General features: G+C 40.7%; 1 protein-coding gene across 4 annotated transcripts in view; it reads left to right on the forward strand.

Moving 5' to 3' along the window:
* Window positions 1-5318: 5318 nt before the first annotated feature.
* LOC134345246 (UAP56-interacting factor-like) overlaps window positions 5319-15258 on the forward strand; it is a 30943-nt gene continuing 21003 nt past the window's right edge. Inside the window, exons 1-3 of one of the 4 annotated variants that reach the window (XM_063045611.1) lie at window positions 5350-5483; window positions 12848-13013; window positions 13365-13508. In XM_063045611.1, the coding sequence (XP_062901681.1) occupies window positions 13001-13013; window positions 13365-13508 (157 nt within the window). In that variant the 5' untranslated portion in view covers window positions 5350-5483; window positions 12848-13000. Of the gene's footprint in view, window positions 5484-9497; window positions 9602-12847; window positions 13014-13364; window positions 13509-15258 lie in introns of all 4 variants that reach the window. The other 3 variants (XM_063045612.1, XM_063045610.1, XM_063045609.1) reach the window with 3 other exon arrangements.

The following is a 15258-nucleotide window of genomic DNA, read 5'->3' on the forward strand; positions in this document are numbered from 1 at the left end:
CAATCAACAACGTTTTTTGTTCAAAATGTTCCCACATCATGTTCACAATATCAGCAAGGCTCATTTCGGCTGGTTTGGTTGGACTAGTTAATCTTCTAAGCAAACGTTCCTACCCATTGCACTCAGAATCACTAACACTTGTTTTTCTTTCTTTTCAAATCTTTTTATTGTTATATTTTTTTATGGTCATCTTTTATTGAAAAACTAGTTCAAACTAGAGAGATAAGGACATTTCTTGATAAGGGCAGCCTATGGAACAGTTCAATTTACGGCATGATGCAGGCTGCAGGCAAAGAAGCTACAAAAATACAAAACAAGCTTTATTACAAATTACCAAAATTCCACTGAGGACTTACAGATAAACAGGTGATTATACAAAACATATATGCAATCATAAACTTAAGCTATGAGAAAATGACAATTTGAACTCTAATCCAACAGCAACATTATTGTTATATTATACAGAAAAAATAACATGAGTACATTGAAGTAACAACACTTACAATGTCTCGAAAAAGACATTATCTTAAAGATTGAAAAAAAATTTTGTGATAACAAAAAAAACCTACTAAGCAGAAAAGTGAGAGAAAAAAAGAACCCATTAGGTGTACAACCCCGGAGTCATGCGTCATACAAAAAGCTTCTAAAAATAAACATCAAACCGCCAGCAAGAAAAGAAAATATACTAAAAAATTTACAATCAATCAGATCATGGACAAATTATATCAATTAGCTCAAATGATAATAACGAGCAAATGAGCCCCATCTTTTCTCAAAATCAAATAAAGGTTCAAAGGTTTGACTTCTAATTTTCTCCAAACTAAGACATAGCATCACTTGAGAGAACCATTGTGACAAAGTGGGAGCTGATGTATCCTTCCACTTCAACAAAATGGCCCTCCTAGCTAAACACTTGTTTTTCATTAGCTATGAAATTTGTTTCAAAATAATACTCTATTTGTTCAGTATACATCATCCAGTTATCTGTTGTGTAATCAAATGTGTCTATCTCTCCAATATAGCAAGCCATTTCTGCTTTTAAAAAAAATGATTATTACTATCACCCGGTACTCACCGTTTATAAATCTGTGGCCATACTCATTACTTGTTAATTTAATCTCTTTTCTGTCTTTTTTTCTAAACTTGAATGTCTCTCTCCCCTTCTGAAGAAAAATGTGCTGCACTTCAACAGGTCTCAGGTTCGACTTAAAACTTCATCATCACTGTTATGTCTTGTAACTCCAGAAACTAATTGAAAGAACAACACAGGAGCCGGGATACTTGTTTATTTAGTTTTTTTTCTTTTTCTTAGTGAGGCGCCCACATATGATATGATGGTGCAATGATGTATGCCATTCACATACTTCTTACATATAACCCATAATAAATTATGTAAACAAACAAAATACTTAATTAAACAATATATTTGATCTGCAATACATCTGCAGCATGCTACCACCCACACTGGACCCCTTACAATTAATCTACCAACACTACCAATCAACGGATGACATGATAGCCAAGCACCACACACCGATCTCACCTCTGCCCCTCTGACCATCAACACGGGTACCCCTCACAGCTGTGTCCTAAGCCCCCTCCTTTACTCTCTGTATATCCATGACTGTGTCACCACAACTCCAATCTGCTAATTAAATTTGCTGACTATACTACACTGATTGACCTAATCTCAAATAATAATGAGGCAGCCTACAAAGAAGAAGTCATCACCCTGACACTGTGGTGTCAAGGAAACTATCTCTCCCTCAATGTCGCAAAAACAAAGGAGCTGGTTGTGAACTACAGGAGGAATGGAGACAGGCTAACCCCTATTGACATCAGTGGATCTGGGGTTGAGAGGGTGAACAGCTTTAAGTTCCTCGGCATAAACATCACCAGGGATCTTATATGGTCTGTACATATTGGTTGTGTGGTGAAAAAAGCATAACAGCACCTCTTTCACCTCAGACAGTTGAACACGTTTGGTATGGGCCCCCAAATCCTAAGGACTTTCTACAGGGACAGAATTGGGAGCATCCTGACTGGCTGCATCACTGCCTGATATGGGAACTGTACCTCCCTCAATCGCAGGACTCTGCATTGAGCAGTACGGACAGCCCAGTGCATCTGTAGATGTGAACTTCTCACTATTCAGGACATTGTAAAGAGGGCCCAAAGGATCACTGGGGACCCGAGTCACCCCAACCACAAACTGTTCCAGCTGCTACCATCTGGGAAATGATACCGCAGCATAAAAGCCAGGACCCACAGGCTCCGGGACAGCTTCTTCCACCCGGTCATCAGACTGATTAATTCATGCTGATACAACTGTACTTCTATGTTATATTGTTCTTCATACTACTTATTACAAATGACTATAAATTGCACATTTAGACAGAGACATAACGTAAAGATTTTTACTCTTGTATATGAAGGATGTAAGTAATAAAGTCAATTCAATATTCCTCAAGTATTATGGACTACAGGTGGGGGAATGGAGGGGGATGAAGTGAGAAGGTGGCAGGTGATAGATGGAAAAAGTAAAGGCTGAAGATGAAGGAATCTGACTAGAGAGGAGAGTGGACTGTCGCAGAAAAGGAAAGAGGGGGCACAAAGGAATGTGATAGGCAGGTGAAGAGAAAGGGCAAGAGGGGGAACCAGAATCTGGAAGGAAAAAGAGAGATGATTCACCAGATTCATTTTTCTGGGATTGAAGTTTATGTATGATCATAACGTACACCAGGCCTATGCTCTCTGAGGTTTGAGAGAATTAGAAGTGATCATATTCACAATTCCAAAACATTTTCTGTTCTTGATATATAGTTTATATTCCCTTGTCTAGGCTGTTTGAAACCAGGGATTACAATCTCAAAATAAGAGTTTAGTATTCAGTAATGAAATGAGAAGTGATGTCTGCAACCAATTCATTGTGAATCATTGTAATTGCAGCCAGAAGGGCTGAGAGGTTCAAGCTTTATGAAAGAGAATAGTATTGTATATACTCTTGTTTCTTTGTATCATCTGGCTTCAAATGAACCAGCCAAGAGATTAGTAAAATAATTACAAAATCCAACCAGCCTCCACATTCAAACATCTTCCTTTGCAATCTCCCTTAATGACTCTCAGGTACTGGTGATTTGCTCTGCCTACCACTCCACATCTTGGGCACTTTTCCATGCAATATTCCGTCTGGGTAGATTCCAACCCGATGGCTTGAACATTGATTTCTCGAACTTCTGGTAATTACCCCATCCTTTCCTTCACCCATTCCCCATTCCTGTTTCCTCTCTCATCTTATCTCCCTACCTGGCCATCACCTCTCTTTGGTGCCCCTCCTTCTTTTTCAGATTTCCATGGTCTTCTATCCTCTCCAATCAGATTTCCCCCTTCCCCAGCCTTTGATCTCCTTCACCAATCAACTACTCAACCCTCCCCCCTTCCATTTTCACCTATCACCTGCATCACTTCCCCACTCCCCCCCCCCACCTTCTTGCTCTGACTTCTCTTTCTTTCCAGTCTTGGTGAAGGGTCTCGACCCAAAACATCGACTGTTTATACTTTTCCATAGACACTGCCTGGCTGCTGAGTTTTTCCAGTAATTTGTTTGTGTTGCTTTGGATTTCCATCATATGCAGATTTTCTCATGTTTGTGAAACCACAAACATTGACAATTTCTGTTGTGTATTTAATATTTGAATAATCTTTTATATACGTGAGAATACGTGAGACGTGAGAAGCACAGAGGAACATCTGGAGAAACTTCTGAAATGCCTGCTTCGCTGCCGCTGCCACTGTGCGATCGAGAATCTCCGGAGGGGAAGGCCCCAAATCCTTGGCTTTGCCTATTACCTGTTGCCAGGGCCGGGGTCAAAGCGCTCAGCAGAGATGGTGCTCGGTGCTCGGTGTCGGAGGGCTGTTCAGAGGCTTGAAGTTTTCAGATGTACTCAAGAGTCGGCTGTGATCGGGTGCTTCCAGGATGCTGCATCGGCAAGTTTGCGGCGCTGGAGGTTCATGGCAGGGAGAGGTTTTTTTTCTTCCTTCTACCGTCTGCGTGAGATGATGGGACTTTCGAGAGACTTTGAGACTTTTTTTTTACCATGCCCATGGTCTGTTCTTTATCAAGTTACGGTATTACTTTGCACTGTTGTAACTATATGTTATAATTGTGTGGTTTTTGTCAGTTTTTTTTAGTCTTGGTTTGTCTTGTGTTTCTGTGATATCATTCTGGAGGAACATTGTATCATTTCTTAATGCATGCATTACTAAATGACAATAAAAGAGGACTGTGTGTCCTCATAATTTAATCTAATCTAATATATATTGTTTAGTTCAGCATTGTTTGTTTAAATAATTCATCACAGGTTATATATATAAAGATGTGATTGCATACGTCATCGCGCCACCATGTGATACGTGCATGTCTCGCTGAAAGTAAACACAAAGTTACTCACATTTCGGACTTCCGCATCGTCCTTTGCATTAATTTAATGTTTTGATGTTACAAAACGTAACAGTTTATCTTGTTATCTATTCCACCTCTCCTGCTGTCTTTTTCCAGCATTATTTGTTTTTGATGTCAATGAAAAAAAGATTAATTGGAAATAAAGAGTATGAGTGGAATACAAGATGCAAAGAAATGCCACCAACATCCTAGAATGGGAATCCCATTTGTGCAGTGTTGCATCAGCTGAAATCTACGCTTGAGTCAACAAGGTGAAGAGTTCATCATGTTTCCAGCTGCACTGGTCTAGCCTAACCAGCTGAATATTCAAAGTCATAAACACAAGAGAATCTGCAGACACTGGAAATCTTAAGCAACGTCTATGGAAGGGAATAATGAAGTCCTGATGAAGGGTCTCAGTCGAAAACATCAACTATTTATGTCCCTCCATGGATGCTGCCTGACTTGCTGAGTTCCTTCAGCACTTCGTTTCTATTTCAGAGCATTTACAATATTTTTGTTATGTATACCAATGATTTAGACTAAGAATCAGAAACATTTTATGTCTGATGAGAAATTAATTTTCATTAAATCGTTTTGTCAACCGCCACTGGCGTTAATTTAAACCCGACACAACTACCGCATGCCTCCTCCCTCAGTAAATTTGCGGGATGACGTCTCCCCTGACGTAACAGTACCGCCCGGCGAGGGGTTGGAGGTGGAAATGGTTAGCGTGGTACGTATTTCGCCCTAACGGGATGACGTCTGCCCTGACGTAACAGTATCGCCAAGCGAGGAGGTGGAAATGGTCGGCATGGAACGGAGTACGGCGGTAACGGGATGACGTCTGCCCTGACGTAATAGTACCGCCAAGCGAGGGTTTGGAGGTGGAAATGTTCGGCATGGAATGGAGTACGGCGGTAACGGGATGACGTCTGCCCTGACGTAATAGTACCGCCAAGCGAGGGGTTGGAGGTGGAAATGGTCGGCATGGAATGGAGTACGGCGGATACGGGACCTGACAAATTGGACATGTCTTTGGGTAGGCTGCTGGCTCCACTGTGTACCTGCCTTTGCCTTGCGTTTGCTTTGACTGAAAGAGCGGAGAACTGATTCCCTCCAATTGAAATGTATGCTAAATTGAGATTGTGGCCTGGCCAGTTTTGGGATACGGGGACAAGGAAGGAATTTTAATGGCAGAGTGAAGAAAAATGTGGCTGGCTGCGTAGGTGTGAATTGAGTTCGCTGAAGTTTTAAATATCGTTCTGTAGTTTTCATTTTGACCCAAATTGTGTCTCAGATTTCTCTAATCTCTAGAATGACAAATTTTCATTATTTTATAATTGGCAAAGCTTGATGTTTTACATTAAATATTAATGTTTTGTAAAGAATAGTACACAAACATGCTAATTCAAACCGTGAACATTAAATTATCTATTCTGATCATCTGATCACTGAAGATGTGTCGAATAAACCCCGTTGATACTATTTTTCTTTGACTTTCCCTCCACCCTCACTGTCATCACCACCAGTAGCCATTTAAAGAATTTACATGAAAGTACATTTTTTTAATCTTTCAAGTGTAATGCTGATTGTATTAAGAATGTCCGTAGTGTCTGTATTGCATGATTAGAAATGAAAGAAATAACTGTTTAGCAGAAACAAGAGAATATCTGCAAATGCTGGAAATCCAAGCAACAAACACAAAATGCTGGAGGAATTCGGCAGGCCAGGCAGCGTCTATGTCTATGGGAAAGGAATACAGTCGACATTTCGGGCCGAGACCCTTAAGCAGAACTCCCAGCCTGCTGAGTTCCTCCAGCGTTTTGTGTGATGATGTTTAACAGCTTTGTTTTGCTAAATATACATTGTAGGGAGCATGACCAAATTTATAGCTGTGATGGCACATCTGAAAAGTGAGAAATTAAAGTGGATATGAAACAATCATTATCCAATTTCTTAAGATTGGCTTCTTCAAGCTGTGGTTTAATTATTAGCCTATTATTTGGTGCTATCTGTCATTGATTCTATTATGGGTTTTGGATTTACTGAGTATGCCCACAAGAAAATGAATCTCAGGATTGTGTATGAAATATATGTACTTTGATCATAAATTTACTCTGAAGTTTCGAGCTTTGAATGACTCTGTTTCTATTTGTATTACGCTGGAAGTCTTTTGAAGCTTTCTAGGGTTAAATAACATTCACATTTCAAGTCAAGTCAAGTCACTTTTTATCGCCATTTCAACCATAACTGCTGGTACAGGGCAGCTCCATAGTGTAGTGGTTAGCACAACACTTCAGTGTACCAGTGACCTGGGTTCAATTCCTGCTGCTGTCTGTAAGAAATGTGTATGTCTTCCCCATGACTGTGTGGGTTTCCTCCGGATACTCTGGTTTCCTTCCACAGTCCAAAGACATACTGGTTGGTGGGTTAATTGGTCATTGTAAATTGTCCTGTGATTAGGCTAGGGTTAAATCGGGGTTTGCTGGGCGATGCGGCTCAAAGAGCCAGAAAATAAAATTTAAAAAATATTGCAGCTGGCTGCTGTATAGTTCTGGCATTACATTGTAGTTGAGTGGTCATGTCGGAACTATGGAAAGCTGTTGAGCCCTTTAGCAACTTCAGTGGATATGTCTAATGATCCTTCAAACACTGTAAAAGCATATGCTGTTGTATTAGCCATTACCACCCTGGGAAAAAGGCAGAGGCTGTCTACTCTATCTCTGCTCTTACTATCTTTTATACTTCTGTCAAGTCACCTCTCATGCTCCTTTGTAGGAAAAAAAGCCCCTTTTAAGCTCAGCCTTTACATAGTGTTACAGTTCAAGCTCAAAGCAGATTTATTATCAAAGTACATATGAAGAAAGGTGGGTGGGGGAAGGGGCCTGAAGAAGGAGGAATCTGGTAGGAGAGGAGAGTGGACCATGGGAGAAAAGGAAGGAGGAGGAGAACCAGAGGGAGGTAATGGGCAGGTAAGAAGAAGGGAAGAGGTAAGAGGGGAGGCAGAATGGGGAATGGAAAAAGGGGAGAGAGGAGAAAATCCGTATTCTGGATCCCCTCTTGCCCTTCCCTTCTCACTTGCCCATCACTTCGATCTGATGACCTCCCCCTCCTTCCCTCCTTCCCTTGCTCCCGTGGTCCACCCTGAAATGTTTCATTGGTGATTTCCATTGTTATAAAAAAAAAGGTTCCTCCATTGTCATCGATGAAGACCTCGACACCATTAGTACTTTTTTTTTACAAGGTCGAGTTGCTAGCTCAACGTTCAACCCAGCATGGATGGAGAACGTGCAAGGGAGCCGGCTGGATTCGAACAAGGGACCTTTCGCCCCGAAGTCCAGTGCTGATGCCACTACGCCACCAGCTGGCTTTAAATGGTGTCAAGACTAGCTCTTGATTTGGATTTAAGTGAGGGAGAGTTGCGCAGCGTCAGCCTCACTCTCTCCTCCCAATTCCCATCTGGAATCCAGTGGCAAGACAAGAGTCGACATGGCTGGAGATGGGACTAGACGCAGTGGATGACCAGGATGTCTTCTGTGTCTTGTCGTGCTCTACACGTTCCACAACGCTTGCAGAGACTGCCTTCTTGCCGTAAGACCTTCCATTGGCCTCATCCGCTCAATCCGCCGGAGTCTGTCTTCACATGCCGGGTTCCATTGTAATATATGCATCATGAGGCAACATCTGAGGATTTTTGGTGATGCTCTTCAATGATCTATCATTTGTTCACTACTGAAGATGCATTTTCTCCAATTCCCAACAGAATTAATAGTATTCTAATATGGCTTCATTAACAACTTCTGTTGTTTGTCTCAAACTGTTCTTTCCATCAGGTCTGATGCTTAATAACCTGATGATGATGATGATGATGACATCAACTCAGGCTTGAGAGGCCAGCGTTGGGCATTTTCATGCCTTACAAGGCGCAGAACGAAAGACTGTGTGGCGCGCCTCTCCTCACATAGACATTTTGCAGTATTTTTCTTTTTTATTTTGCAAGGTTGAGTTGCAAGCTCAACACTCAACCTGGCACAGATGGAAAGCGTACTCGGGAACGGCCCGACTGAATTCGAACCCAGGAACCTCCGTTCTGGAGTCTGGCACTGATGTCACTGCACCACCAGCCGACCAGATCCAAAATGATTTGTAACTTTTCTCCAATATAGCTCATGCTTATTCCAACACCTAGCACACAGTCCCTATTGGTGACTTATAAAGAACTTAGCACACAAATGTTAGAAGTGTTGCATGGCGTGTTACTGCTTCGAGAAATTTCCAAACTGAAGTATGGATTGAGTTTATCGCTGCAAGGCAGCTGATACAGTGGCACTTTCAGATAAGCATTAACTTAGTGGACCAGAATTTGAGATGCATGTTGTGACTGAATGAAGTTATCGGAAAGACATTGAAACTGGTGAAACTACAAGTCTTTATTCAGCACAACATGCAGGCATCATTCTGGAGACACTCTCGGTGGAGCTTCACAAAACCAAAGGTGCATCACATATTTATACCCTTCAGATAAAAGGTAACAGGAGCTAATACAATAGAATTCCAATAGTTACAATTACATTGTTTCCTTCAATATTTTGAGTTGACAGTGCTTCCTTTGAATTGCATATCTACAGTGACAGATGCCTTTGAATGTTCAAATGCCTCTTGTCTCAAACTAATTCACACAACTAGTCTAAAAATGTCTGAAGGCAGAAATCCCAGATACCCAAAATTAATGTTGTTCGGGGGTGTCTCTGAGAACACAGATCTGATAAGTGCTCAAAGGCTTATTAATTGTCTATGCCTGACATCATCCATCCGGTCTGGCAGCTTGAACTCAAGTCACAATGGTGCAACTAATTTAGCCATGTTGCCTGGTTTGATGCAAACCAATTAATACAACTCCCATTGTCTTAATGTTTTGCTCATGCATATGCAAATGCATCATGGTCACCATTTTGCAAGCCAAATCTCTTGGTCTGTGGGCTTCAAAGTTCAAAGTACATTTATTATCAAAGTATGTATACAGTATACAAACTTGAGATTCATCTTCTTACAGGCAACCACAGAACAAGAAAGCCAAAAGAACCTATTTAAAAATAAGACCGGCAGACATCCAATGTACAGAGAAGGGAGAAAAAGCATATCGTTCAAGCAATAAAAGTAAGCAAACAGTATTTAGAATGAAAGTGAGTCCTCAGGCACAAAGCCTGGAGCAGGCCCTCAGCCTCAGCCTCAGAACAGGCCTGGCCCTTTACTCCTGTCTGGTCACCCTGCCTTTTCAAATCATTTGGCCTGGCATTGAAATCAACCAAAGATCAGGTCATTCCTCGCTCTATGATACTGCATCAACCCAGCACTTAGATTAATCAAACCTTGCTCCCAGTTTAGGTGGACATCAGTTTACAGCTTGCAATTTACAATAAGAATTGAAGCCTGATTCTTGTTTGAAATAATATTTGCTATATTCACATAACTCCAGAATACTCCCTGACAATAAAAAATGCAGAAACTATCACTTATTACTGTTATGAATTGTGCCCATAAGACTGGAGTAGACAGACTTTCGAAAACATAAACAAGTTTGAGGCTATGTTGTAAGTGAATTGTTGGATATGGGACACCTTTTAGCATTTATGGGGTAGTGTTAGCAGGTATTTATACTGACAAAAACCAACTAGTCTTCAAAAATAAACCTAATTAAGTGTAAAGTAAAAACAGTAATTGGTTTTGAAATTAAAAAATGCATCAACAGAGCACAGGCTACTAGCCCACAGCAGGAGGCTGGCTGTTGAAGATATTGTTTATAAAGTGATGTTACCGTGAGGCGTTCTTGCCTGCATCAGCCAAGCATAAGGCAGTGGGCTGTGTTAACTGACCTACAACAAACAAAGCAACTGCAGCTGATTTATTTTGCACCCTTCGAAGTTCAAAGACTGATTATCAAAGTATATATGTCACCATATAAAACCCCTGAGATTTTTTTGCGGGCATTCACAGTAAGTCCAAAAAACAATAGAATTTATGAAGGACTATACCTAGCGGATAGACAAGCAGCCAATGTGCAAAAAGACAAGCTGCAACTACAAAAAGAAAGAAAAATTAATAAATAAATAAGCAATAAATATCGATAACACAGATCAAGAATCCTTGAAAGTGAGTCTATAGGTTGTGGGAGCAGTTCAGTGATGGGGCAAGTGAAGTTAGATGAAGTGCCTGATGACTGAGGGGTAAGAACTGTTCCTGAACCAGGTGTGTGAGTCCTGAGGTGCCTTTACCCATGATGGACTTCTTCCAGAGACCAAGAAGGGCTGCCAGACAAGACCAAATTTTGTTACTCAGTATATCAAACATGATCATACAGATATTTCGCTCTATCAATAACTGGGATATTTGTATACTCAAAAACATCCCTCACAACACTAATCTTGGGCATCTGGTTCTGTCCTGAAAAGCTTATTGACCATCTGTTTGAATTAGTTTGGCACAAAGATGTGTGAACCTTCAGAAGTGTCTTGTTAGGTACAATATGCTCCCACTATTAATATGTACTTCAAAGACACCATTTGTCAGACATAAGATATTGAAGTAAGTGATGTCATTGTGGTTTTTGAAATTGTATTGAGTCACTTACTGTTAGCATTGTTCTTAATAGTATAAAAACTTGATGGATTTTGAATTTTTGAGACACTACCAACAGGGTTTCCAAGAGGACACGTGCTTGTTCTGATGAATAAAGACTATAATATCCACCAGTTTCTCCAGTCACAACATGCATAAAATTAGATTTTATTTTCAGTGGCAAAGGAATGGGGATAACTACTGACTTCAAAATGAAAATTGCCCATTAAAAGTATTGCTAGACTGAATTTCTCTAAAAGCTGCCTGTTGTCAGAGATCAGTATCATTGGAAGTCAGGTGCTCTACAGGAGTGATGTCATCAAACTGAGTAGCAAATCACACAAGATTAATCTACATGTTAAATTAGAATCAGAAGGATCATAAAGCATAGATTATGATTCTATAACAGATATTGCTTTGCTATTGGAACTCAGCAAGTCAGGCAGCATCTCTGGAGGGGAATAAACAACATTTCAGACCGAGACCTTTCATCAGGATTGGAAAGAAAGAGTGAAGAATTTAGAATAAAAATGTCAGCAAATCCAAAGTGGCCTGGAGGAACTATCTATGTGTGTCTGTGTGTGTGTCAGCCAGCTGCAGTGGCTGGGGCACGTGATAAGGATGCCCCTGTGTCGGGTACCTCGCAGAGTGTTATACGGCCAGCTACATCATGGTCGACGCTCAGCTGGAGGGCTGAAGAAGCACTATAAGGATCAGATGAAGAATGCTTTAAGGAAGTGCAAGATCAGACCGGAGGACCTGGAGGACGTTGCTGCTGACCGTGCCACTTGGCGACAGCTGTGCAGGGATGGGGTTCGTATTCTGGAGATCGAAAGAACAACTAGAAGACAGCAGAAGAGAGCCAGGAGAAATACAGCCATGGTTGCCACCACTATCACATATACATGTCCCACCTGCAATGGAGCTTGTGGGTCCAGGATAGGACTGTATAGGCATCAAAGATCTCACCGTTGAAGGAGTGGACGTCGTCATCAGATTTCGACGGCCAACCGAAGGAGGAGTGTGTGTGAGTGTGTGCGCGCGCGCGCACACAGACATATACATGCTTACATACTTTCTGGTCTTACGGAACAGCTTGTGCAATTCTGCAAGTTGTTGTTTTTAATTTTGAATCTAGATATGCCAAGGCTTCTGGCAACCCAATTGCTCTGGGTTAGTGTAACTTACAACTACATTTCTGATGGGTGCTGTTACTGCTCTTCAGCCTTTAATATTTGTTAATGTATCATTTGATGTAGAAGTATGCAGAATTGTTCCTGAAATATATCTGGTGATTTTTATATATCTCATTCTTATCTCATCTGCTGCAGTTGAATACTCTGATGCTATTTATTAGCAATGATAGAACTTGTTTAAGTCCAATTCTCCATTATAGCTAAGGTGGCCAAGATTCTGGAATGTTAACATGAACGTAGAACAGTACAGCCCTTTGGTTCACGTTGTCTATATTGGCAGTGATGTCAAATTAAACTAAACCTACATGCTTACACATGATCCATATCCCTTCATTCCCTTTATGTTCAAGTGCCTGTCTAAATGCATCTTAAATTCCACTATCATTTCTGCTTTCATAATCACTCCTGACAGTATATTCTTGCGATGTACTACCTTGTGTGAAGGGAGAGGGGAGAAAAAACCTTACCCTGCACATTTCCTGTAGCTTCACCCTCTGTTCCCTATTGTTTGACATTTGAATCCTGGGGGGAAAAGACTGACCTATCTATGCCACTCACAATTTTATAATCAATGTCTCCCCTTCTGTTCCAGAGAGAACAGTCCAAGTTTATCCAACCTCCTTATAGGTCGTACTCTCTAAACTGTTGTGCACCCTTTCCAAAGATCCACATCCTCCCTGTAAAGCGGCAACTAAAACTGCACTTACCATATTCCAAACATCGTTTGACCGAAGTTTTATACCATATGACTGATGGAGGCAAGTATGCAGTACGTCATCTTTATCATCCTATCTACTTGTGTTGCAATTAGCGGGAAGCAGTGGACTTGCCCCACATTCCTCTGACGAGGGAATGCCAATCATATTTATGTATTTGAATTTCTGGTGTCACTGTGCAATTAAATATTACAGAAAGAGAATAATTTGCTATTTAACAATGTGAGCATGATACCTTCTGAAATGAACCTCTAGATGGTCCTGAGTTGTATTAAATTAATTTGCTTTTAAATGACCCATATTTTCAGCATGTGACCTGTTGAATGATGACTGCAGCAAGAGTAATATTTATTGTTCATCCTTTAACTGTAAATTACGTTTTGTGTACCACAGATGATATAATTAAACTGAATAAAAGGCAGCGTAATGTGAAGAAATCTGTACCACGTAGAGGAAAACAGACATTAAATCGCTCTTCCTATTCAACAATGCAGCTGAAACGGTCAAGCAATTGGCGTGGAATCCCACAACGACCCGGTAAGTTTAGAAGTTGTGGAGCTGCTGGTCACTTGAAGTACCTTTGATCTGAAATCACTGTCTCTGCAAATTGAACTTTTGGAATGCTGGAGCAAAATCAGAGACTTGTCATTTAATATCAAGATATAAACACTTTTTATTTGAAGCATAGCTTGTGTTTTGTTTAAGTTGCATTTCTCCGATTGCAAATAGTAATAATGGCAATACTCAAAGATTTTTATCATTTTTGAGCAGTCCTTCAGAATCTTAAAAATTCATCAGAAATCTTTAAAAGAGCCATTGATAAATGCGTATCATTGAGCCATAAGAACTATAATGTTTCTGGTCTTAGTCTCTACTTAATGACAGCTGATCTTTGCCAGAGCAGATGTAAGCTTATTAAGTTTGCTGTTGAAAACAGAAAGCGTTTTAAAACAGGAAGCTCCTCTAATCTATCAACGACAGTTGGAAAATGCACAAGGGTATTCTAGGCGTGCCATTTATAAACAAACACTGCAAATTATTTGAGGGATGCAGCCACTGGGTACTATTAGCATCATTAGTATGCGCTGCTGCTATGAGGGGACAAATATTTTATTTTGACGATGCTGAGTCCAGGTTATTTAAAGCTGTTATACCCAGTTATACTGAATGCTTCTAAAATGTACTATATCGTTCCATTATGTTCTCTGACAGCATGTTCCAGATTTCAACCACTCCCATGTGTTTATAAACACAAACCCTGCCCCTTGGGTCACCTTTAAAACACCTCCTTCAATGCTGCCTTATATTTGTGCCAACTTCATAGAGGCGAAAGCTCTTGCTTACAGCAATATAACCTCTCACTTCAGTTGTTACCCTTGTAAATTGTTTGTGTATTTTCTCAAGTTCATCAAAGTGGAGAAACCCTGTCTACCACTAATAAGTTTGTTTCCCAGCAGATTCCATCCCCCTCACCTTCTCATTCAAAACTAGCTTGCACCACAGGTGTCCATTTTGTGGCTGTGCTGTACTCCCAAGCTCCAGCACATCCTGCTCATGTCTTTGTAGGTTTATATAAAGATAAATGCAAACAGTAAACGCTTCTCCACAACATCATAGAGATTTTACTTTAAATTCTGTGATTGATAGGTTGTGGACATCATTAGCAGGACCAGGATTTGATGCCTCAATAAATGCCTCTTCATTTGAGGGGCAATTCAGAGTTGGCCCCATTAGTATGGGTTGAATTCTCAAGTCAACCAGTTAGTGTAGGAAAAGGTGACTTCTTTCCACCTTAATCATTTGTAATAGAACAGCACAGCACAGGAACAGGCCATTCAGCCTATTGTTGTGCTGAACCAAATAAATTAATAATCAAGTGGCCAGCTAAACTAATCTCCTGTGTACACAATGCCCATATTCTTCCATTTCCCTAGGATCCTGTGCCTAATTAAGTATATCTAATATACCTGTCTCCATCACCACCACAGGCAGCATATTCCAGGCACCTACCACTCTGTTTTGGGGGAGAAAAAGCTTGACCCTCAGGTCTCCTTTGAAAATACCCTCTCATCTTGCATGCATGGCCTCTGTGAGAAATTTCAACCCTTGAAAAATATATTTACTGTCTATGCCTCTCAAAGTCTTATAAACCTCTATCAAATCTCCCCTTGGCATCCTCTGCTCCAGAGAAAACAACCCAAGTTTGTCCAGCCTCTTGTTATAGTACATGCCCTTTAATTGAGGACATAATCTGGTAAACCTCTTCTGCACTGTCTCCAAAGACTCA

This window comes from Mobula hypostoma, chromosome 4, assembly GCF_963921235.1.
Source record: "Mobula hypostoma chromosome 4, sMobHyp1.1, whole genome shotgun sequence".
NCBI lineage: Eukaryota > Metazoa > Chordata > Chondrichthyes > Myliobatiformes > Myliobatidae > Mobula > Mobula hypostoma.